The sequence below is a fragment of the Artemia franciscana genome, unplaced genomic scaffold (assembly GCF_032884065.1).
Source record: "Artemia franciscana unplaced genomic scaffold, ASM3288406v1 PGA_scaffold_74, whole genome shotgun sequence".
NCBI lineage: Eukaryota > Metazoa > Arthropoda > Branchiopoda > Anostraca > Artemiidae > Artemia > Artemia franciscana.
In genome coordinates this window covers 2,332,747-2,357,151 of record NW_027062709.1, presented here as the reverse complement: position 1 = coordinate 2,357,151, position 24,405 = coordinate 2,332,747, and the positions used below count along the sequence as shown (strand labels likewise).

Sequence of the window (24,405 nt, the reverse complement as noted above, 5' to 3'; positions counted from 1 at the left end):
GGAGGGCTGGTTGTCCTCCAATGCTGTTGACTCTTAAAAGGGAACTAGAACTATACGTTTCCAATCATATCCGATCATACTTTATTGTATCATAACTGCCATGGACTTTGTCGGTTGTTCTACTCTTAAAGTAGAACCGATAAGTTCTATCGGATCTTTATTGCAACCATAGCCTCTGGTCCAGATAGCATAATCAATTTTGTCCTCATGGACCGTAGTACCGAACCAGCGTGCTCTCGGTCGTAACTTCTAGATCTGGTGTTGCTCTTCTCAAGGGTGTAGAAGTTTCTCCACTTTATCTCTGTCTCCGGGCCCTAAACAGACGCCACTCGTATTAACTCATAGGCTGGTAAGCCTGTTTTTTGCATTCGTATGGTCTATGTGTGCATTTCAATAAAATTATTTACACATACTTGGAGTTAAATTAACGATATTTCGTTGACGATATTTATATTAAATTAACGATATTAGTTAAATATGAAACCCCAAACGAACATAAATTACAATAAATGACCTAGTCAAACTCAAAACAAGCAGAAACTAACATGAGTAGGGCTGACAACCCCCATGTCTTCTCAAAATCAGAACATAATTTTCATACTGAAAAAGCTTATTAACGATAAGTAGTATGGACTACTGTGGAAACTCTCGATACTTGACAGTCTGAACACCTGCATCAGGAATAGTTTGAACTTCTTACAATTTAATAAAAAAATTCCTTGTCCAGAAATGGGGCCCTACAAATGACAAAGAAGCTCTTATTTCTGAACGGCATGGAATTTACACCTGTAAGTCCCTGAACCTGGGAGACCCCCTTGTGCAAAGAAAAATTAGGCCTGGGGCATAGCCATCTTAAAAGGGGTAAAACATCTATTTTTTCCTGAGCAGCCTGAACCTTAGGTATACATAAGTCACTTGGCGGAGAGAACCCTTACATAAAATATTTTAGATTGGAGGCATAATACCCCAGAAAATGGACCAAAACGTTGTTTTTCGACCGGCTTGAAACCTTTCTCTATAAATCCTTGGCCTTTCCAAGCCCCGAGGCAAAAAAAAAACGCCTGACAACAGGATCAAAAATATTTTTCCCTGGACTGGTTACTTACATCCGAAAGTCCCTGGACCAAGGAGACTTTTAGAATCCTTAAAGAGTATTTAGATTTTTTTTTCAGCTTGAACCTCATATCCACAATCCAATGTTAAAAGAGAACTCAGATGCACAAAGAAGTGAAAAAAATTCTGATTGCCAGAAAATATGCCCCGAAATGGGCAATTAGTTTTTTCCCCTACACCTGAAAAGCTATATTCGAAAGTATCTGGATCGAAAGGACTTCAATTCACGGAGGATTGGAAAAATGATAATGGTTCACCTAATATGGGCATTTCTTGATGGGCCAAAACTCGAGAATATTTTCAGTCAGCACAGATCAAAAGAAAATACTCGACTTGGGCGTCCCTTGGGCGAGGGATTTTGGGCGTCCCAGACCAAAAGACTAATAGATTTGCACCCAAAAACGAACCTCTAAATTTCATGTTCAAAATTTGTTTTAAGATTATATCCATAAGTTCCAGGGGAAAGTAGATCCCAATGTAGCAAAGCTTACAGGACAGTTAGACTGGACCCTGTAGAGCTAAAGAAATATTTTGAAAAAAAATTGGTTTTCTCTTGCTTGCTTAAAATTACAAGGCATTTAGATTTAGACCGGTCGTAGCGAGTATTCCTTAGTTTAGGGAATAAAGACAAAAAAAAAATTGAGTGTGTCCTATCCCCCTCCCCCGCAAACCCCGCAAAAAAGTATATCCAAGTGGTTTGAGAGTTACAAGGTCTTTAAATAGGAGCTAGATGTTCTCAAGAGAGACAAAAAAAAAAGAAATTTGATTGATTTGATTCATGGCGCCTAAAGGGGAGCCCTACATTTTTTTTGTCTCTGATTGACTTGGAACCTACTGGCAGAATGACTGGCCAAAAATGAATCAAAGGATCTAAGAGTACAACAGATTTTGAACTATTGATTTGCATTAACTTGTGACGCCCTAAAATGGACAAGAACATTTTTTTTGCAGATCGGCTTGAAATTTTTTGGAGACATAGATAAGGCCAAAAGAACCTAAATAAAGCCGAACTTTCGGGAAAAAATTATGTTATATTAGTTGATGTCACCCAAATTTCCAAATAATTTTTTTTTAACAAATTTATTGCGCCATGCTGCTAAAAACTAATGACCTGATATGACATTAGTCAGCCATTTACCTAGATTCGCTCCCTAGAGTCATGTCTTTTGAATTTCCTTTTAAAGGAAAAAGTGTCTAAAAAATCACCAGAGCCATCTAGCGTTTGACATTTTCCGGCGTTTTTTTTTTTAAGGTTCATAATTGTGTTTTATTCTCCAGAAACTGAGATCAGACACTTATTATTCCACTAATCTCGCCAATTAGACTGCTTTTGCCTTATTATTACACTGAAAAAATGTCAAGAAACGCCAAACGCTAGATTACATTACTGTTTCTTTTTTGTCGACACCATTGCCAGTTTCCACTCTTGTTATTTACCTAAGTGGTGAGGACTAGTTTGTGTGTCGCTTGACTTAGAACGATTTGACTTAGAACGATTTGTATGTCAAACAGTGTCTTGTTGATCCGCCACAATATCAACAAGAACAGCAACAATAACAGAATATCATATGCTATTAAACGTTTACAGATAAGAGTTTCCACCAATAAGATTGGTATTACTGTCTACTACCCCTCCATTTTCTTGTGGAATGTTTCTGCATGAATTTGAGTAAGTTGGGATTCTTTTCTATTCCTGTTTTTTCCTCCCTGCTTCTGGCCTTCGGCTGTTTAATCATATTGAATGTCCCAACGTATTCCTGTTTATGCAGAAATATACAATAAATTAGATATTATACAATAAATACAATATAATATAACAATTATAATAAACTTAAATATATAAATAAACTAGCTGTTGGGGTGGCGCTTCGCGCCACCCCAACACCTAGTTGGTGGGGGCGCTTCGCGCCCCCCCAAGCCCCCCCGCGCGCGTAAGTCGTTACGCGCCATAATAGTTACGCGCCATTGTAGTTGTGTCCCTATGTCCCACCTGTGAATATAGATATATATATATATATATGGTTTTAACTACGTAAAACTTGCGAATATACAACATTCTTTGCTGTCCCATTGTCTTTGCATATAAATAGATTGTCAGGTTTACCGACTCTTGAACATGCAACATATAATGGTCCATGGGAAAACAATCTGTATTCAGATCTATACCTCATGATTCTAATGATTGCCCTTGAGCTTTGTTGATGGTGATTGCTAATCGACCATTCCCTGTCCCGGTGTCCCGGTCGTCATTTACATCCCCCTGTTTCCCCCGGTGTCCCCGTTGTAGTTGTGTCCCTGTGTCCCGGTCGTCATTTATATTCCCTGTGTCCCGGGTCCCGGTCATCATTTGTATCCCGGTGTCCCGGTCTGTATATACATTCGTTTTTTAGTTTTGTTTTTCTCCTTTATTTTTTTCCTTTTTTTTTCTTTTTTAGCTTATTTAGATTTTTAGATTTTTTAGTTTTTTTTATTAGTTTTTAGTTTTTATTTCTTTTTAGTTTTTTTGTCCCGGTCGTCATTTATATCCCCCTGTTTCCCCCGGTGTCCCCGTTGTAGTTGTGTCCCTGTGTCCCGGTCGTTATTTATATTCCCTGTGTCCCGGTCGTCATTTGTATCCCGGTGTACCGGTCTGTATATACATTCGTTTTTTAGTTTTGTTTTTCTCCTTTATTTTTTTCCTTTTTTTTTCTTTTTTAGTTTATTTAGATTTTTAGATTTTTTAGTTTTTTTATTAGTTTTTAGTTTTTTTTTCTTTTTAGTTTTTTTGTAGTTTTTACCTTCTTTTTAGTTTTGTTAATTTTTTTTTTTACTTGTGTCCTGGTCGTCATTTATACTCCCTGTGTCCCGGTGCTTTGTTGATTGCTAATCGAACATTCCTTTTGTCCTGGTCGCTTTCTCTTTGAGTGTCGTCATTTATTTTTTTCTTTTTTAGTTCTTTTAGTTTTTACCTTTTTTAGTTTTTTTTTAGTTTTTAGTTTTTTTAGTTTTTTACCTTTTTTTAGTTTTTTTAGTTTTTTTAGTTTTTTAGCTTTTTTATTTTTTTTATTAGTTTTTAGTTTTTTTGTAGTTTTTGCCTTTTTTTTAGTTTTTTTAGTTTTTTAGCTTTTTTATTAGTTTTTAGTTTTTTTTGTAGTTTTTGCCTTTTTTTAGTTTTTTTAGTTTTTTTAGTTTTTTAGCTTTTTTATTAGTTTTTAGTTTTTTTTGTAGTTTTTGCCTTTTTTTAGTTTTTTCAGTTTTGACGTCACCTGATCCAGTTTTTTCAGGTGACGTCACCTGATCCACGATCCACAGATCCACAGACAACTTATTTTTATATATATAGATAGTTTTTTTTTTTTACTTATGTCCTGGTCGTCATTTATACTCCCTGTGTCCCGGTGCTTTGTTGATTGCTAATCGAACATTCCTTTTGTCCTGGTCGCTTTCTCTTTGAGTGTCGTCATTTATTAGTTTTTTCCTTTTTTTTTAGTTTTTTATTGGTTTTTACCTTTATTTTAGCTTATTTTTCAGTTTTTTCCTTTTTTTTAGTTTTTTTTTATTTTTTATTTTTTTTAGTTTTTTACCTTTTTTTAGTTTTTTTAGTTTTTTTAGTTTTTTAGCTTTTTTACTTTTTTTATTAGTTTTTAGTTTTTTTTTGTAGTTTTTGCCTTTTTTTAGTTTTTTCAGTTTTTTTTTTAGTTTTTTATTGGTTTTTACCTTTATAGTTTTTTTAGTTTTTTAGCTTTTTTATTTTTTTTATTAGTTTTTAGTTTTTTTTGTAGTTTTTGCCTTTTTTTAGTTTTTTCAGTTTTGACGTCACCTAATCCAGTTTTTTCAGGTGACGTCACCTGACACATCCATCCATCCATCCACAGACAGACAGACAACTTATTTTTATATAAATAAATTACATAAATTTTTAAAAATTAAGTGCGCTCACTTACAATTTATCATTTTCTTAAAGTCTATACATTCATGTTTATGCCTTTTAGATGAATTCCCGTGAAAACCTTGGTGGAAAAAACATTTTTTATATATTTTGTTTTTAGATTAATTTCAAAAAACTTTTTTCCACAAAAGAAATTTTCAAAGAAAGCTAACAAGCTAAATTAAACCAAAAATGAGCAGAGATAAAGTCAAATAATTTTCCAAGTGTAAAACTACCGTAAATTACCATCAATGAATAAATGAAACCCAAAACGAACAGAAATTACAATGAATAACCAAGTCCAACTCAAAACGAGCTGAAACTAAGATGAGTACTGCTAATGCCCTCCATGCCTTCTAGAGATCAGCACATAATTTGCACTTTATTGAAAAGAAAATAAATTTGAAATGTTTTCTTTTTTTTAACTTTAACAACTACTACTAATAATAATAATAACTCACCGCAGCACCAAGCCGCCTGAGGCCAGCACAGCTACGCAAGCTCCTCCTCCAATCCAATCTATTGAAGACCTCCCTCTTTACACCCTCCCAGGAAGTTCCCATTTCCTTTAAATATTTATTTATGACATCCTTCCACCCCAGACGAGGACGACTTGCTTTCTGTTTAGCCCCAGACGGTTGGCCAAAACGGACAATCTTCAGTAATCTGTCATCCTTCATCGGCAGAACGTGTCCTAATCATCTCAACCTTTCTTTCATTATAGCCCCAGAAAGTGGGATTGAACCACACTTTTCGTACAGCCCACTGTTTGGAATACGATCAGTCAGCCGGGTGCCCAGAACAATCCGTAGGCAATTTCTCTGGAAAACATTTAGTAAATCTTCATGCGCTTTTCGGAGCGCCCATGCTTCAGAGTCATATTTTACCATTGTCGTCACTGTAGCTTCCAATATTCTAATCCTGGTTTGCAGACTTATCTTCCTATTCTTCCAAACTTTTTTTAACTGTGAAAAAAAACTCTGAGCATTGGCTATTTTACTTTTAACATCTTCACAGCTCCCACCGTCTTTACTAATAATACTACCAAGGTAAGTGAAGCTTCCCACCTGCTGCCCAACGTCACTTTTTCATCTTCATTTATTCCTAGCCTTTGTGACTTAGTCTCCTGAACATTAATTTTCAAACCTATTCTAGCACCCTGAACTCGTAAAACCTCTAAAAATTCATTCATTTTGCTCACACTTTCATCTAATATGCTTAAATCATCAGCATAATCTAAATCGAGGAGAGTTTTTCCTCCCCATTTGATTCCGTGGTCTTCAATTGCCTTTCCTGTGCTGCTTAGGACAAAGTCCATCAAAATGATCCATATAAAGAGGGATAGAACACAACCCTGCTTAACTCCCGATTTAATACAAAACCAGCTGCTAACCTTATTTCTTACCTTAACTGCAGCAGTATTATTCTCGTACATAGCACAAATCACTTTAATTTATTTATATGGTATACCATATAAGGATAAGAACTTTGCTAAAGCTCTTCTATCAATAGAATCGAACGCCTGCTCATAATCTATAAAACTGAGGACCAAAGGTGTTTGACCACGAAGGCACTTCTCAATTATTAACCTAAGAGTGAAAAGTTGGTCGATACATCCTCTACCTTTTCTAGAACCGCACTGTTCTTCTCTTAAAACTTTTTCTACATCATCTCTCAGTCTAAAAAGTATCATATTACTAATTAATTTGCTACCTAAACAGACTAGACTAATGCCTCGATAATTACGACACTCGCTCTTGTCACCTTTCTTATACAGTGGTTTAATTAAAGTTTTCCTAAAATCATTAGGTACTTCCTCTTTTTCAAAAATCATATTCATAATCTTCAGTAGCTTATTTCTAACCTCAGTGCCATATTTAAGAAACTCATTTACCACACTATCAGCATCTGGAGCCTTATTATTTTTTAATCCTTTTAATACTGTCGCTAATTCTTTCTCACAAAACGAATCTTCCTTCACATCCAAGGTATCACAAACTTTTTCATTTTCATCTATATCTTTTTCTGCAACTGTAGCTCGGTTTAGCACATTCTCAAAATGTTCTGTCCATCTCTCTTTAACTGTTTCCTTATCACTAATTGTGGCCCCATTCCTGGGGCCAACTGGGACTAGTTGCGATGGACTACTCCCTCTCAATTTATTAACATACCAGTATAATATTTTACTATTATGCCATCTAGCTGCATCTTCTAGATCTTCAGCAATTTTATCTATAGCCTCCACTTCACATCTCCTTAGTTCATATTTTAATGCTTTCTTTACGTTCCTTTTGTTTTCATATGATCTATCACTCAGATAAACCTTGTACAAACCCCTTCTACTCTCTATTAAACATAAAACTTTTTCACTAATACTCCTAGCTGCAGTCTTAACTTTCTTCCCTAACACCATCAGCAACTTCACCAATTGTTTTTCTAAATTTATTCTATCCATCTTCCACATTGTCAAATTTTAAACTCTCAAGTTTGGTATTCCATTGTTCCTGGAAAGTTTCTCTCAAATTTTCATCCTGGAGTCTACCAACATCATAACTTCCCGGGAGGTAGTTACCATTCCGAAATTTCAGCTTTAAATTAACCTTAGACACTACTAGATGGTGATCTTTACTTTTAACATCAATAACAGCACTTCTATATACCCTAGTATTTTGTATTGATCCTGCTAGTCTTCGGCTTACAATAACATAATCAACAAGCTTTGCTGTCTTACCATTACGTGAATACCATGTCAACTTATGGGCCATTTTATGACCAAACACCGTATTGGTTATAACTAGGTTGTTATACCTACAAAATTGCAAAAGTCTGTTGCCATTACTGTTTTATTTTCCTACACCAAATTTACCTAGGCTAGGATGCCATCTATCCCTATTTCTACCTACCTAGGCGTTAAAATCTCATAGTAAAAACACCTTATTTCTACCTGGTACCCTGTCTATTTGCTCCTGTAAATGTAACTAAAGTCCATTTGAGTCACTAGTACCTCCGTCAGTTGGTTTAACAGGGGCATACAGTACTATAACTGATACCCTGAACTTTTTAGTCTTAAAATGAGCAATTAGTATTCTATTATTAATACCTTCCTAGCCTAAACAAGACTTAGCCGCTTCCTTATTCATCCTGCCTGAGTAAACAAATTCTATTTCACCTAATTTCTTGCTTCCTACCTCTGGAATATGAGTTTCTGAAACTCCTAATAAGTCCAGTTCAAACCGCCTGAATTCGTCAGTCAAAATGTCGATACGATAGTCATTTTTTAACGTCGTAACATTCAAAGTTCCGATTTTCATGTTCTTTAAATCATTGAGATTATTTTGGCCTCAGGAAAAGCAATGATCCCGAACGCTAGTGCAGGACGGGAACCAACATATCTTCTCAAGTCTACACCGATTCGCTTAAGCCAGCTTAGAACCGGACAGCAAGAAGTCCCTGGGACTTCAGGTTTGGTTGGAGGTTTTGGGCAATCCTGGGCCCATCTTGGTCACAACATGGTTTTCAGCACTTGACGAGGCTCTTCTATCAACAAGAGTCGAAATCCTGCACAGACAGTCCCAAGCCTATTGCCTTCTCATTATATATTCATGCCTACAAAAATTATGCTACTACAGGGAGGCAACCCATAGTACATAAACTAACTAGGAAGAGATTTCAGCCCAAAAACGCCCATCAAAACAGACCAAGCCCAGTAGAAATATCCAACAGTCAGAATCCCGTGCTAATGCTGTGTTGTTTACTAGGCTATAATTTCCTCGAGGGGCGCCACTCCTCAAGTGGGAAAAGTTGACCGCAAGATCCCCAGTCTTGCAGGTACCCGAAAGGGTCGAGGCAGCCCTTTGCAGAGGCCGCTGTCAATTGATCTGGATCTTACACCCTGCTGCAGTTGTCCTCCTAAAGAGGATCCTCCCACGATGGTGTTCTGCATCACCATGCAATTTAACCCATTACTGGGAGAAGGTATGTAACTTTTGGGACGTTTGGACACACCAGTGGGCCCTGTTGAGTGTACATTTGAAGGGCCTTCTTCCTCCTCCACCGGTATTTATGGCCCTAGGTGAGGGTGCCCCAGGTTCTATTATGGACCCCCAGGGACAAGGCCCCCTTGGTCCCTGCCTCCTATGGAGGTAATCTACATATCTGTAGGGCGTTCCCCTATCTGTTGTCCTCTACCAAAACCTAGCATGATTATTTAATAATTAACTAACTAATGCAACTAATAAATAGTTGCAGTAGATTGGAACTTTACTTTTAATTTAGACTGTAAAGTAAAGGATAAAGATAACACAGACGAACTCTATTGTCCTCTGCTAAGACCTAGTATGCAAACTAATCATTAACTAACTAATGCCACTAATTAATAGTTCTAATAAATGGGTTTTAACTACTTTTTCTGTGTTTTAATAATGCTTTGTAAATTTGTTTTTATTAAAAAAATTTGAATGTAAAAAATTTGGTATCCTTTAGATTTATTAATCCTGGTAAAACTTCAATATATTTCACTAATGCAATTTAAGTATCTTGTAGCCTATGCACATAGATATGCTCATTCAAGCAAATTTCGACGAAGAAAAGATAAGATTTTAATTAAAATAAAGAAGTAAAAGATAAGGCAGAATTGACTGAAGGGAAATAAAATCTAGTCAACTAAAGCAACTTAAGATTGATAAGATAAGGATTATACACAAAAAAGGGCAAAAAAAAAGTAATCATAGAAACTTTTATTAATACTACTAACAACTCACTGTAGCGCCAAGCTGCCTTAGGCCAACACAGGTCCGCACATTCCTCCTCTATCCCAATCCCTTCTAAGGCTCTTAGCACGCTAGACTTGAAATCCTTTGTCCGTGAGGCCATTCGGCTTGGGGACGACCCCCTTCTTTGGCTCTAGATGGTTGGCCAACAAAGAAAATCTTTTGCAATCTCACCCTGAAAATTTTTTTCTGATTCTTTTTCCAAATATTTATAGTAAGCTAACTAGTTTTACAGTGAGTTATCTGGTCTCAAGGTTTGGCGGGAATTCGATTACCAGTTTTAGAGCTGGTATCGGGCAACTGTGACATTAAACACACGTTGGAGTGGCAAAATTTAAGGACAAATTAGGTTACAACTTGCACTTCAGTTGTCCAGTGTCACTGCTAATATGTCTATTTTACTGTGAAAACTTAGTACTAAAAAGTGATGCTAGATGGTAGCTGCCTATTTATTTTCGAATCGTGGCAACGCCTCTACTCCCTGGGAAAAAAGAAGACATTAAAAATATTATAAAAATATGAAAATGAGAAGCATTCCCGTTTAAATATTAGTAAAAGCAAAGATCCTTATAGCACCTGTCCCCTGCTAAATTTCCTGATGGGGGTCACGATACCACCCTCCTCTCCCCTTTTCAAAATAAGAAGTGCATTACTTCCATATATCAAACAGACACAACATAACAAAGAATTACTGTTCCATAGGTCAGAGGGGAGGCTTGTCCGCTAATCTAAAGATTAGGTTTATCCAGATTCAAATTATTCCCCAAAAGTTAAAGTAGGGTTCTTAGAGCCGTCACGCTTCAGTATAATTTTGAACGCTTTTTCTTTTTTTTCAGACCTTCAGATGTTGGAACATACTGTTGCTCCATAGGCCAGAAAGGAAACTTCTTGGCCAATCTTAGGACTAGGTCTACCCAGATTGAAAGTATTCCCCAATAGCCAAAAAGTTAAAGTAGGGTTCTTGGAGCTGTCACGCTTCAGCACAATTTTGAACGCTTTTTCTTATTTTTAGACCTTCAGATGTTGGGTCATAACATTGCTCCATAGGCCAGAAGGGAAATTTGTGTGCCAATCTTAGGACTAGGTCTACCCAGATCCAAATTATTCCCCAGAAGCCCAAACGTTTTAAGTAAGGTCCTTGGAGTCGTCAAGTATCAGCACAATTTTGAACGCTTTTTCTTATTTTTTAGGCCTTCAGATGTTGGATCATACTATTGCTCCATAGGCCAGAAAGGAAACTTGTCTGCCAATCTTAGGACTAGGTCTACCCAGATCGAAATTATTCCTCAAAAGCCTGTGATAACTCGTCAGCCAAGACTTCTTCAGGACGAAGAAGGCAAGCGTATTCTCATTGAAGCACAGGGCTGGCCACCGTTGTATTATCAGTGGTACCAAAATGGAATACCAATGGGAAAGATGACCCATGTATCTATCTTAAAGGTATATGTTTGTTAATTTTTTTGCAATTTAGATTGGTCCATGCTTGATTTATTTTTGTGAAATGTCATTTCTCAAAATAATTCAATTCCAAAAAGGTACCAGATTTTTTATAGGTGGGCGTTGGTCTGAGTCTTAGCGAATTATGTTTTTAAGTGATTTTTTTTTTGGAAGGGGGTGGGGTTTATTGAGCTAAAATTTCATATGTTTTCAAATGATCAAAACAGCTTATCTGCAAAATCCTATTAATAGCTTATGGGGATCAAGCTGAATTCTTCAAGAAGTGTTGGGGGGAGTCGACCTCAAGTTTTACTAGGCGGTAGGGGGTAGAGGGGAAGGGTTTAAAGGTTAGTTCTCCAATCTGTTGAAAATTTTTGGTAATATGAGCCCCTTTTGAACTTGAATCCATTCCCGGTGAGCTAGCATGATAGACCAAAAGAAACTATGACTACCCATGTTATCAAAATATAGTATTTGTGTTATCTCAGGAACTTGGGGGATCGGATCGAAATTTTCGGGGAACTTTGAGGGGCCAATTGGACCTTGTCTAGTCCGTCCTTCTTCTCTAGTCCATCACCTGGATGGATATAAGAGTTATAGGAACATATTTAAATCAATTGTTCGCTGTACCCAGTCTGATTTTTAGTTTAGGAAGCTTTATGATCGTGGGAAAGATGTTGGGAAGACCTGGAAAATTATTAATTCAGGCTTAAGCCTAGCCCTCCCAAATCAGCTTTACATAAAAGTCTCCTAATAACCGGCCAGCTAGTATCAAACAGAGATGTTGTTGAAAGTCAGCTAGCGTCTTATTTCTTTGGTGTTGGGAAAGCCACCGCAGCAGATATTTTTTCAGCGCCTTCTGATCCGGATTATAAGTCCTATTTAGGCCTGCCTTGTCTTAAATCAATGGGAATTGAGCCCGTAAATGAGTCCGAAAATTGTAGAATTGTCTCTTCCCTACAAGGCACTTCCTCGTCAGGCCTAGATGATATTCCTACTAAGGCTGTCAAGTTCATTTTACAAGCGATTGTCTCACCCTTAATTGAGCTTCTTCAGGCTTTTTTTTATCTTGGTATTTTCCCAGTATCACTTAAAATTGTGCGAGTAATGCTCTATTTCAAGTTGGCCCAAGGAGTTATACTTCAAATTATGAATCAGCAAGAACTTTGAAAAGACCATGCTTTCTAAACTCAAAAGCTTTCTTAATGCAGAGTGTTTCCTTTATGAATTTCAGTTAGGGTTTTGTACCAGATACTCGACAGAACATGCATGTGCTTCGTTCCTTAGTTTCATTCACTCAGCCTTATACTCTGGTTTCATCCCAGTGGCGGTCTTTTTGGATGGAAAGACGGCGTTTGACTCCATAACACATAAAATTTTCTTGTAAATCTTGGCCACATTGGAGTACGGGAATCAATTACTCTTGGTTCCAATCGCGTTTTTCGAATAGGAAGATTTTTATTGGCGAGAACCCTCTAAATATCTGTAAGGTTGAAAATGGAGCCCCTCCAGGATCTATCCTCGGCCCAGTGCCTATTTTATTTATATAAATAATATTTTCTATACAATAAATGTGGGTGTTTCAAAGTTTTCTGGCCGTTTGTGTCACTCCATCCGTGTTGGTAAACCCAGGCCCCAGTCAGACTCCGATGACAGCCTGGTTGCCTTCACTGTGGACAGCTGATTGAAGGCCAGTTAAATGGAGTTGAGCTGCTTGGGGGTTCAGTTGAGAGAGGGTTTTGTCAAGTGCGGTTGAGTCGTGGGGAGGTTGAGTTAAACGGAGGTTCAGTTGCATAATGCTTCAGTTAAATGTGTTCAGTTGCACGGTGATCAGTTATAAGAGGGTTCGTTTACACGCACTCTGGTAAGGATAGCTATTGTTATTAAAAATTTTGGTTTGTATTTAAGTTTTGTCTAAAATTTTGACAAGTAGCACAGGAAAATGCAATGATTTTTATTCTGCATTATTGGAGGTACAGAGGTAGCTCCTCCACCCACTCGCCCCTCTCACCACCAACTTTGGTGGTGAAAATGTTGGGTATGTTGCATCTTACTTTAAGCGGAATCTTGCGCAATTATGTGAACCGAAAATTGCGTGATTATTTTCAATTTTTATGATTTGGAAACCAACCTGGGTCTCTAGCCCTTCCCCCTCCCCTCCACTCCCCCTAGCCCTCAACCGGACAGAAAACTCTTTATTAAAAAGTCAGGAACGTCATACCTCGTTTAACCCGAATCATGCAAGAATTTTTGATTTGTATGTTCGGAGGACCTGAGTTGATCTATTGACCCTCCAACAACCAGTAAAGCGCAAATAAGATTCCAGCCATTAGGAAATTTGAGGGTGTTGTTTGGTATATGCATTCCAGTTTAAGTATGTTTCTTTTTATTTTGGCTTGATTATTCTTTTTAATTTCTTCTCGTTATATGTTCGATTTATTCATTTAAAGTAAATTGTGTTCGTATAAAGCTGGAATTACTGTTTGGCAGTATTTCTTATCCTTAAAGGGTTTAGTATCACTCTTTATAATCAATTTTAAGAATACAATGTTTTTCTTATGGGAGGAAAGAGCGATGTTGGAGCTTAATACGAACAAAAATTATTTCTTTGCAGATTACGTATGATATTTGCAAAACTAACTCAAATAAACTTACTCGTGTTATTTTCCGCTGTCTGTAGAATTCTAAAAAATAGTGCTTTATTGAAAACATCAAACCGACCCAAAAGAAACAGAATCTTCTCTTAGGAGCAAAAAATTCCATAAGCAGCCTGAAGTAAATAGAAGACTAATTTACAAGACTCTTGATAATCTTTCACCGGCCATGATAACTTTTAGTATAAAATTATAATTCTGTGAAAAACCTCAAACAAGCGCAGTTTTCATTAAGCGCTAGTTTTTAGAATTCTACAGAGATCGGAAAATATCACGAGTCAGATTATTTTAGCTCGTTTTCTAGATATATCTTACGTTATCTGCAAACTAATACTTTTGGTTTGTTTTAAGTTTCAAATTCACCCCTTATTTCTGTTAGGAAAATTTCGCTCTTTTTCTAATTTTTTTTGTTCTCTTTTTCTAATATGCACATCAAACCTTACAAAAGGATCTTTGTTTAGCTTTTGGGATGAAACTAAAGAAGTCAACTTATTTTTTTTTTTTTAAATAGGGTTATTAAATATAGGTTTTATCTCTTACATCCCTTAAACTTTCCCACAAGTTTCCTGCAAGCTTCCCAGCGATACCACTCCCGAAATGGCACCCCAAAAAATGATCTTTTCGTGCCATGTGGCACTCTACGGTGGAGTTATCAAGGCGAATTTATGAAAGGCAATAGTTTTTATTTGAGCCATTAAAGAGATCGCCAAGAACTTGACACAGCCTGCTAACCCTAGCAAAAAATAGACATAAATAAGGATATGCATGCTAACCTTGCTACATGCCATCCTAAATATGTAATGCTTAGTTTACTAACGCTTCATTACAACAAACTGTTTGGCGCTTCATCTGTTTTCACTCTCCATTTAAATCAGCCAAAACTTCGGTTTAGCCACCTGTTTTCAAACTCCGCCATATCAAGATTAAGATTTTCAACCTTCAGAGATTTGTAATTTCAAATTGATTTTAACAATTTACAGAAAAAAAAAGAAACCTCGTTTCCTTGTTTTTCAAGAAATGGGGGGTATTCAAAACATTCATTTGAGGATTTTAGACCATGAAAACTGATTGGCAGCATAGAATATACATTTCTGGCATTTTGACTCTCTTGGGACAAAATTTATGTTTTGTCGCTTGAAATGCCAATTCACAGTGATTTTTAAGATGAGGTGGGGGCTCAAAACCAACTGTTTATGGTTTTAGACAATAACGAACGATCGAACCATAGTTTACCATAACAACCATGGTTTTAGACCATAACGAACGATCGAACCATAACGAACCATGGTTTTAGACCATAACGAAGGATCGAACCATAACGAACCATAGTTTTAGAACATAGCGAACAATCGAACCACAACGAACTATGATTTTAGACCTTAACGAGCGATCGAACCATAACGAACCATGGTTTTAGACCATAACGAACGATCGAAACATAAATAACCATGGTTTTAGACCAAAATGAACCGTAACGCAAAATCGGTTGGCTATCTTAATGAAAGACTGGATGAGATTGCTAGGGCGCGTTCTGTGGATGAAAGATGACAGATTGCAGTAGATTGTCCTTTTCGGCCTATCGTCTAGGGCTAAACGGAAACCAGGTCGTCCCCGTCTACAGTTGGAAGATGTCATAAAGAAAGATTTAAAGGAAATGGAACTTCCTGGGAGGGTGTAAAGAAGGAGGCTTTGAATAGATTGGGATTGAGGAGGGGCGTGCTTAGCTGTGTTGGTCTTAGGGGGTTTGGTGCTGCGATGAGCTGTTAGTAGTACTAGTAGCAGTATTTCCATTCTTGGGAATTCTAATCCTCTTTGGACAAATAATGATGTTTTAAAACAAAATGGCAGAAAACGCCACTTTGATTTGGCATGGTCTCTTATTTCTTAAAAAAGGGCACTAAATAAAGCAACCCTCTGTCAAATCAGCCCTTTTGAATTACCTAGCTTCTTAACCGTAGATAGATTCTAGGTCCCATAGACGCTTATAGTGCAAAAACGATTAGGTGGATGAAACGCTCCTTGAAAATCCATGGTCATCAGCTAGTTTCCAGGTTGTCAAATGGTAAGTACAGACATGGAATATTAGTACTGATTTGATGAATGTATATGGTGACTTTGATTGATACCCACTCTTGTATTGACTCCGTTCTGTCAATTTGGTTTGATTCTGTCGGGGGAAAAAACTACCTCTACATAGTATAGGCTGGATATTTGCTTGTATATTGAATCAACTGCAAAACAAACTTTTTCACGGAAACAGTTTTTCAAGGAGAAAGTAAACAACGAAAGTAAAAGTAAAAAACTTCACTGTTTTGACATCTTCTCATAGCACAAGAGATATGAACTTTAATTATTCATTATTTCATTATTTAATTATTCATTAATTATTCATTATTTAATTATTCATTAAATAATTCATTATTAATAATTCACGCCACAGCAGATACCCCACTCGACGATACAAAAAAAAAGAAGAAATTTCAACCAACAAGATGAAAATCAAGACCCGAGAGGACCCCCCAGAAAAAAAATATAACAATTAATAAGTACTAATTATCTAAAAGGAATGATTTTAACTTATTTTTTAGAATTCTAAAAGACACATGAAAATCAAAAGCAGAGTCATATCGATTCCATTAATTAACCACTTTGCTTCTTTGAGAAAAACAGGATTTTATTTGGAGAACTACCCGTTTGGAGTGGTAAAACTAAAAATAATTTGTTTTCTCGTGTTGTATCTATTCAAATACTTAATTATTGCAGTACTAATTAGTAATGTTTTCATATTAAATTGTAATGTGATAATAGTCTTAGAATTATTAAAATTAAACATCATTAACGTAATGTAACTTCTACAGTAACAATCACAAAATAGTCATTTGTAATAAAACTATTGAACTTTTTTCGACAAGATATGCAGAGGAAAATGCTACCAAAAGCTGTATCGCAATTCCCCATAGTCCAGGCCGCTTTTTGGGTATTTCTGCCTGCAGTTGAAATATTTGACACGCTCTTTTAAATTTCACCTTCAGCTCCTCATTAGTGCTAAGCCGGAGTAGCTCCTCTTGTAGTATCAGATTCTCCACTTCCTTTTCATCAAATGGATTTATAATCTATGATGGTATTCCCGTCGTTGGAATATATTTGATTCGGATTTTGAAGTCACTATGCAGGGCAATTAAATGTCTGAATATCCTTATACAAGCATTCTACTTGGAAAAATTTTAAAATCCAGGAAATTTGCGCCGACTAATATTTTGCTTCATGTATTCCAATTTTGCAAGAAAAGCCCAAATTACATACTTGTTTATTTTTTAAATTGAGGATACCCCCTTTAAGTTGTAAGTCAATGTCATTAAATTTTTTTTAACAAATCTATCAAATATGTGATGTCTGCTTTTAAATTGACCATGTTTTCTTTTAAATCTGGATCTTTACTTTCCAGAAAGTCTAAAATTGAATATAAAATTGATTAAAATCTTCTTAAAAATGGACCTTTCGACAACCAGCGTGCTTCAGTATGTGAGGGCAATCGTTGAAATTCTTCATCATTTTCATCACACAATTGTGCAAATAAACGCGCATTCAATGCACTGCTTCTTGTTTTGTTGTCTGCGCTAATCACAAAGTGAAGTGATTGGTGCAATCTATTACTCAAGTTTTTCGCTGCTAGGTGTTGTAGGTGGATGACGCAGTAAGTTTACGGTTATCGTTTTTACGTGCAACTGTCGTTGAGCCTCGTAAAATATTATTTGCCTACTTTGGTAGGTCAAATCAAGCCAACAATTTAGTTCTTCACTATCTAAACCAGATAAATTTTCCTGGACCCTGTTAACGAATTGTGAACCCTCTTTTTCTTTGTCGCGCCAACCTAGACCACCGGTTAGTCTCCTATGGACCCCTAGGGGTATACTTGGATTACTTTGGGAATCACTCCTTTAGAGGGTAAAAGGGTGTATTAGCCCTACTATTTTTTATGGTAATTCATCTGCATTTCTGTTCGTTTTAGTTTTAATATATTCATCCTTTGGAATATATGTTATTTTTAATTTTGACGTTATTATTGATTTCAGTTTCTCTTTTTTTAGGTTTGTTTGTTGGAAAAAACTTATTTTAATGAAATACTTATAAATTACACCATGCACACAAGCTGAGCCTGCTTTACCTACCCATAGAACGTGAAACTTAGCCTAGTCTATATTGACAAACAGTTCGAGGTAGCGAACTGTAGTAAGGAGTGACTTGGTCCAATAGTAGCCAAAATTGAAAAAATGGAATTTCAATAACAATAGATACATCAAAAGAACTGACTGTTTATGCTAATTTCAAATATATAAAACTCATTAAATTTAATTTTACTCATCAATAGCTAAGAGCATGTGGAAATTCGCCAGATTTTCAAAAAAGGCTCCTATCTACAAAAATTTGGAATTTCATATTTTTTTGCTAGAATAAAGGTCGTGGATGCGGGCTTAGTTGTTTGTTTTTTGTCCCAGGGATGATCGCATTGAAACAATGATCCTTGAATATTGGTGCATGAATCTGCCTGAAAGGAGGTGACACGTGCCTACCTTTGTGCTACTATTGGCAGTGGGAGGGCTTTGGAGGATCTCTGGTCAACAATGGCACCCAGATCATAGCAATTGAAAATCCTTACTTGAGTCCCGATCAAATAATGTGCTATATCTCCATCTTCTTGGTGAGGTGCTGTCAATGGGAATTTCGGTGGATTTTTGAGGGGTCATGGGCCAATTTTAGCCCTCCTATGAAATAGATTGAAATTTTGTATGATTGCGTCTCAAACCAGGTGCAAAATGCCGACCCTTCTGCAAAGAAATACAAAAGAAAAAGAAAGGCTTAAAAGGGGCTGGAGGGGAAGGGTTAGTGATTTTTGTAAACTTTATATTTTTTTTCGTTGTTGTGGGACAACTTCCTAATATCAGTACTAAGAAAGGAGCAAAGAGTGAACTCAAATTTCTTTAGAAAGGAGAGAACTATAAATCTTAGAAGGCACAGGTGGCATCATATCCCTACTCCTGTCCGAAATGAAGAAAATAAAATAACAAACTCGACTGAAATCGTAATAATAAATGGCTTGTAACAGTAGATGGTATCACTTTCAAATCTGCGGGCAAATACTTCTGTTGTGGAGCTTTAGATTTTTCTGTCAACAAAATCCATCTTCTTAGCCCCATGCCAGCATTGTACACATCATTACAAAACGTAACTGTTTTGCCTGTATTCTACTCAAGACTTATTGTAATGCAACAAAAATATTCGATTGTCATGTTGTGTTTTAAACGCAAGAAGCAGACGAATTTTCCATGAATTCTAGTCCTACTGAAAACATTATCTATTATAGTAATTGTATCTTATTGAGTACATACCTTTTCCAAGCATTGTAATAAATCAAAAGAAAAAAGAAGGTTGGTTGTTTTGAAATGTGAATTGTTTTCATTAAGGCGCAAGTTAAACTGTAACGAAATATGACGAGGATCAGGGTAGGTGTAGTCTTCCTCGTAATTAGGAGAATCTATCTGTTTTAAGTCTCAACGTTGTTCTACGCTATTTTGCAGAAAAAATTGCTTTGATATATCTAATTTCTTAGTTGTTGGGGGTGAGTCTAAAAAGCCACATTGTAATTTTTAGTTATTAACTTTGCAATTTTTAAAATGCATCTAAAAAATTGGTGTGTATTTTTTTTTTGTAATTGAGACTAAGTATTTGCTTGACAGGTCACTAATGAAAATATGGATGGTCAAACCTATTCGTGTTTAGTGAGCAATGCTGAAGGAAACGTGAAGAGTGAAGATCTTGAGATATCAAGTACTGTGGATAATCCAAGGAGCTGCCTGTTTTTCGGTAAGCAGCATCATCTTTGGCATAACCTGGGTCATCTTTCAGATGTTTTTTTTCTTGTGCTGTTCCACGGATTATACATCTGTACAGTGTGGATAAAAAATAAATAATAATAGTTTTGGTTATTGTCTTTTGTTTGCTTTCATTTCATCTAAAAAGGGCTGACTTTTTTTCCCCACATCCGTTGATCACAACTATTTTTAGGTTAAATAACCTTTTTCTGTTGAAATTTCGGTTACTGTTAACTATAGGACAGGAATCACATAGAAAAAAAAAATCATAATATTGAAAATCTATTTAGAAGCCCATCACTTGACCATAATTTCTTTGAAACAAGATGATGGTAAAGAGGATGTTTTGTCAGGTATTTGCCCGGCATCTATTTCAAATTTTTAGGGTAGCAATTATCAGAAGATGGAAACAAACCTTCAAAAATTTTGAATATCTGATATAAACTTTAACCTTAATCGCTTGTTTCTGGGGGAGCTTCATATGGTTTTTCTGATGGCAAATTACTTTTTTTTTGTTAATGTTAATAGTTTTGTTTTTTGGTTGTAGTTTGCTTTTATTTTCTTTAAAAGGGGGGCGGGACTACAAAATGTAATTGAAAGACCGCTGATTTTAAGTGATATATTGGTAGGAATTACTTGGATCAACTAATGTGGATAGTTGCCTGTATTTCGGTAAGTAGCATCGTCTTGGGCATAACCAGGTTACCTGGATGTGGACCAAGCCCGGATCTCTATCACTTAAATGAGAAAAAACACATTTTTCGCGGAGGAGGTTGTTGGGCGTCTTTTTAACACCCCATTGCAAAGAAATTATTGTGTTTTATACACATTTTATAAGTTTCCAGCATGAGGGGAACCCTTTTGCTCCTTTTTGCTATGGATATGATAACTATAATTCTTGAACTTTATTGATCATTTAAATAATTAGAACGCTCCTAGTAGGTTTTTGCTGGATATTAGCTTTTTAATATCTTGTCCTTAGTATCTTTGCCGAATATCAGTCAATGCGAATTCTAAATCTTCGATTTCAAACAGTTCTAGGTAAAAAGAAAAAGCAGTAAGTAAAGAGCAATCCGTGCCAATAGTAACTGCAAAAACAGAATTTTTGAAAAAATACATAAATCTAAAAAATATTCAGTTTATTTTAATTCCAAGTGTGTAAATTTATTAATTTTAAAGGCACCCGTGCAAAATTATTAACATTAGTAAATACTCCTTGTCATTCCTGTATTTCTAGCTTAGGATAAAGTAACTTTGGTCATTGGTTTATTAATTAGCTTACTGCTTAGATAAATGAGCCATCTCTCATTTTCTTCTGCTGTTGGTTTGAATCTGTCACCACCGAAAAAAGGGTACCCCGAAATAAATTTCTATAGGGGAATATGAAATGACTAGAACTTTTGACTGTATTTGTTTTTTTTTTCAAGAGTATAAGATCTAGGTATTGAATAAAATCTTAAATTTGTTCTTACAACAAAAACTGCGTATTAAAATGTTTTTAAATATTTAAGAAGAATCTTTTGTTTATTTCCAGCTCGTGAGAAAGTGGCTTTACTTGTTGGCAACAGTGAGTACAAAAGCCATCCTCCGCTAATATCAGCTTATCATGATGTTGTTACACTAACTGAAAATTTGGAGAGGCTCTCGTTTCGTGTAATGGCACTGAGCAACCTTTCATTGAGTGAAATGAAAAATGCCGTTCAGCTTGTTGCAAAACATATAGTTGAAGGAGCTTATGGTAAATTAGATTTAATCCAAGTGGACTCTAGATTTTTGCCTTATCTATAGTCATAGGCTAGATTTTCATTTATTCATCATTTGTTATTGATACAAATCCATTTAACCAGTAATTATAAATTCAGTATTAATTCAAAGTTCAATGTGCAAACATCTTGATTAAATTGGATATACTGTTTCACATTAAATTATGGCCTAACAACATTCTTTCATTAAGGATACAATTTATTCTGAGTTGTTAATTCACAATCGGATTATCTTTTATAATTGACAGTTTTAGATAAAACTTGTCTGACTGGTTTGCTCGATAAACGGATAAGCTAATAAAGGACTTAATTGACCTTTGATTGACAATTTTGAAGGAAAAAGAGAGATAGAAAAAACAAAACTGTGCCGAAAGTGAGTTTTTGGTCTGGTGGCTTTGAAGAACGGTGGCTTTGATATAAATAACGACATTAGAGTTTCTAAGGACGTTAGCCAAGAACTTAATACTGCTTCAGCCTCTATAAAAAAAAACAAAGGTTAGGCGTTATGTTTTTCATAATGACAAAAGACAAGCCAAGGCAAAAGTTAAAGGTCCAATAACAAAAAAATGTAATTTTACAAAGGCGCTAATTCTAATTAAATGTCATTTAAAATGTTTAAGAGGCTGATTGATGAAAAGGAAGCATAGATAAATATGATTCGAAAATTAGTGAAAGTGAGAACAGCAACAGTTAAAGAAAATGACATGGAACAAACGATAGTGAGAATCACATTGAATTGTAAGCAAAATTTTGAACAGATATCTGTGGGTGGAAACTGATAAAGACGTATTTGTTATCTGTAACGCATTAAGAAATTAAATGAGATAATATATTTCTGTAACGCATTAAGAAATTAAATGAGATAATGTATGAATCTAAACTGCTAAAGCAAAAGGCAGGGGAAAAATGTTTGATGTAAAGACGAACAAAAATGGACAGTTAAACCTAGGACAGTCTGATCATTTTATCCCATGGACTTTTGTTAAGAGTACATTGTATAATAAAAATTTTGCATGCAAGTTACGTGGTAGTTTCAATTGTAGAACAACCAATGTAATTTACCTATTAGAATGTAATGAATGCTGCCTAGAATGTGCGGGGGAAACAACTAATAATATATATAAAAGATTTTCTGGACACAAGACAACAGTTAATAATGAAAAAACTAATAACTATCTAGTTCAACATTGTAATAATGGTAAATGTTCCATATCAGATATAACTGTCACAATTTTGGAAAATTTAGAGTTAGAAAATTTAAATAAAGAAGAGAAGAATAATAGACTACGTAAACAGGAGGATTTCTGGAGCCATACTCTTGGTACAGCTTATCCTTTTGGGCTAAATGATCGTGTAGCAAAATATGGTGACATGTCTCAGGTTGTTGTTAAATGTATTGATGGTTTTATGGACCATCCTTCTTTTACTTGTCCTACTAAACGTAAAAAACGATCGAGAGGACATAGGAAAAATAATAGAAAAAATGAATTAGATTTACATATGCTTTCCATAGATCTACGCCAGCTACTTGAATCTAGGGGTATGATTTCTGTAATATAATGTCTAAATAATTTATCCAAGAGGAATTTAATCAAACTTTTCTGGATTGTTAAGAATAATACAGCTCTTGAATATAATTTTAAAGTAATATGTGATACAATTTGCATTCTAACTAAAACGAAATTTATTTCAAAAAAGAAAAAGTTTGATAAGATTGGTAATAAGGATAACAGATTATATTTACCTATTAATTTTACTTGTAAGCAGATTGAAGATATTAATTTACCAGAAATTTTAAATCAGCGGCATGTGAAACAGGCCCTTCCTAGTAATTTGAATTATAATGATAGTCCAGTTTTAACTTATAAATTTTCAAAAACCATTGGGCAAATTATTTTTAATTATAATTTAATACTTAAAAGATTAGATAGCGATATAAATTGGAAACCGGTTTGTAATAGTAAGCAACTTGGCCCATTTGTAAATCCTACTTACAAACATGTTATAACAGGGGACTTGTCAATAATAAAGCAAGATGATCTTCAAATTATAATGAATAAAGGGGCTAATTTCCGTCTTTCTCATCATCTGAAACCATCGAGTGTTCTTGATGGCTTGGAAAATGATTTTGATTTATTTATTGATAAGTGGTGTAAGAAAGAGAATAAAAGTAAAGAGAGTTTTCAAAGTTGGAAGAATTTAATTATTAGTAGAATAAGAAATAAAATATATTCTAATTTAAAAAATAGTAACACTAAATCATTATTTTATAATGCGAAGATTAAACAAGCAATTGCTAATCTACAGAATGAATTTGTAATTGTGCCAGTGGATAAAGCTAATAATAATTTTGCCATAATTTGTCAGAAGTTGTATTGTGATATCTTAAAAAGGGAGTTATGCACAACTAATGTTTACGAAAAGGTACATTTGAAGGATGAGAATTTAATTGAAAAGACTGAAGAAATACTTTTTAAAAATTTTAATATTAAAATAAATGACAATGATAAAAAGTTCCCTTTCCTATATTGGACTGTAAAATTTCATAAGAATCCCCCTAAACCACGGTTTATTGCTGGAGCAGCTAAATGTCCAACCCGCATTGCTGCTACTGACCTCTCTTTAATTTTAAAGGAAATTGTAAATAAACTTAAAACCTATTGTTCTGGTATTAAAAAGTTTTCGAATTTTAATCCATATTGGAGTGTTAATAATTCACTGCAGGTGATAGAGTCTTTAACAATGGTTTCAGCTAAAAGAATTGAGTCTTTCGATTTTGCGACAATGTATACTAATTTATCACTTAATGTAGTGTTAGATAATTTAAAAACTGTTATCAAGAAATCTTTCCTCTTATCTAGTAAAAGGTTCTTAAAAATAGACACTTATAAT

The 24,405-nt window shown here is 35.2% G+C and overlaps 1 protein-coding gene across 2 annotated transcripts in view; it reads left to right on the top strand.

The window, feature by feature from the left end:
- The window catches only part of LOC136042177 (mucosa-associated lymphoid tissue lymphoma translocation protein 1-like), a 72,922-nt gene that overhangs the window by 13,722 nt on the left and 34,795 nt on the right, over positions 1 to 24,405 (top strand). For both annotated transcript variants that reach the window (XM_065727109.1, XM_065727110.1), the window contains exons 5-7: positions 10,980 to 11,229; positions 19,616 to 19,742; positions 21,285 to 21,488. In XM_065727109.1, coding sequence (XP_065583181.1) covers positions 10,980 to 11,229; positions 19,616 to 19,742; positions 21,285 to 21,488 — 581 coding nt within the window. The remainder of the gene's footprint in view (positions 1 to 10,979; positions 11,230 to 19,615; positions 19,743 to 21,284; positions 21,489 to 24,405) is intronic.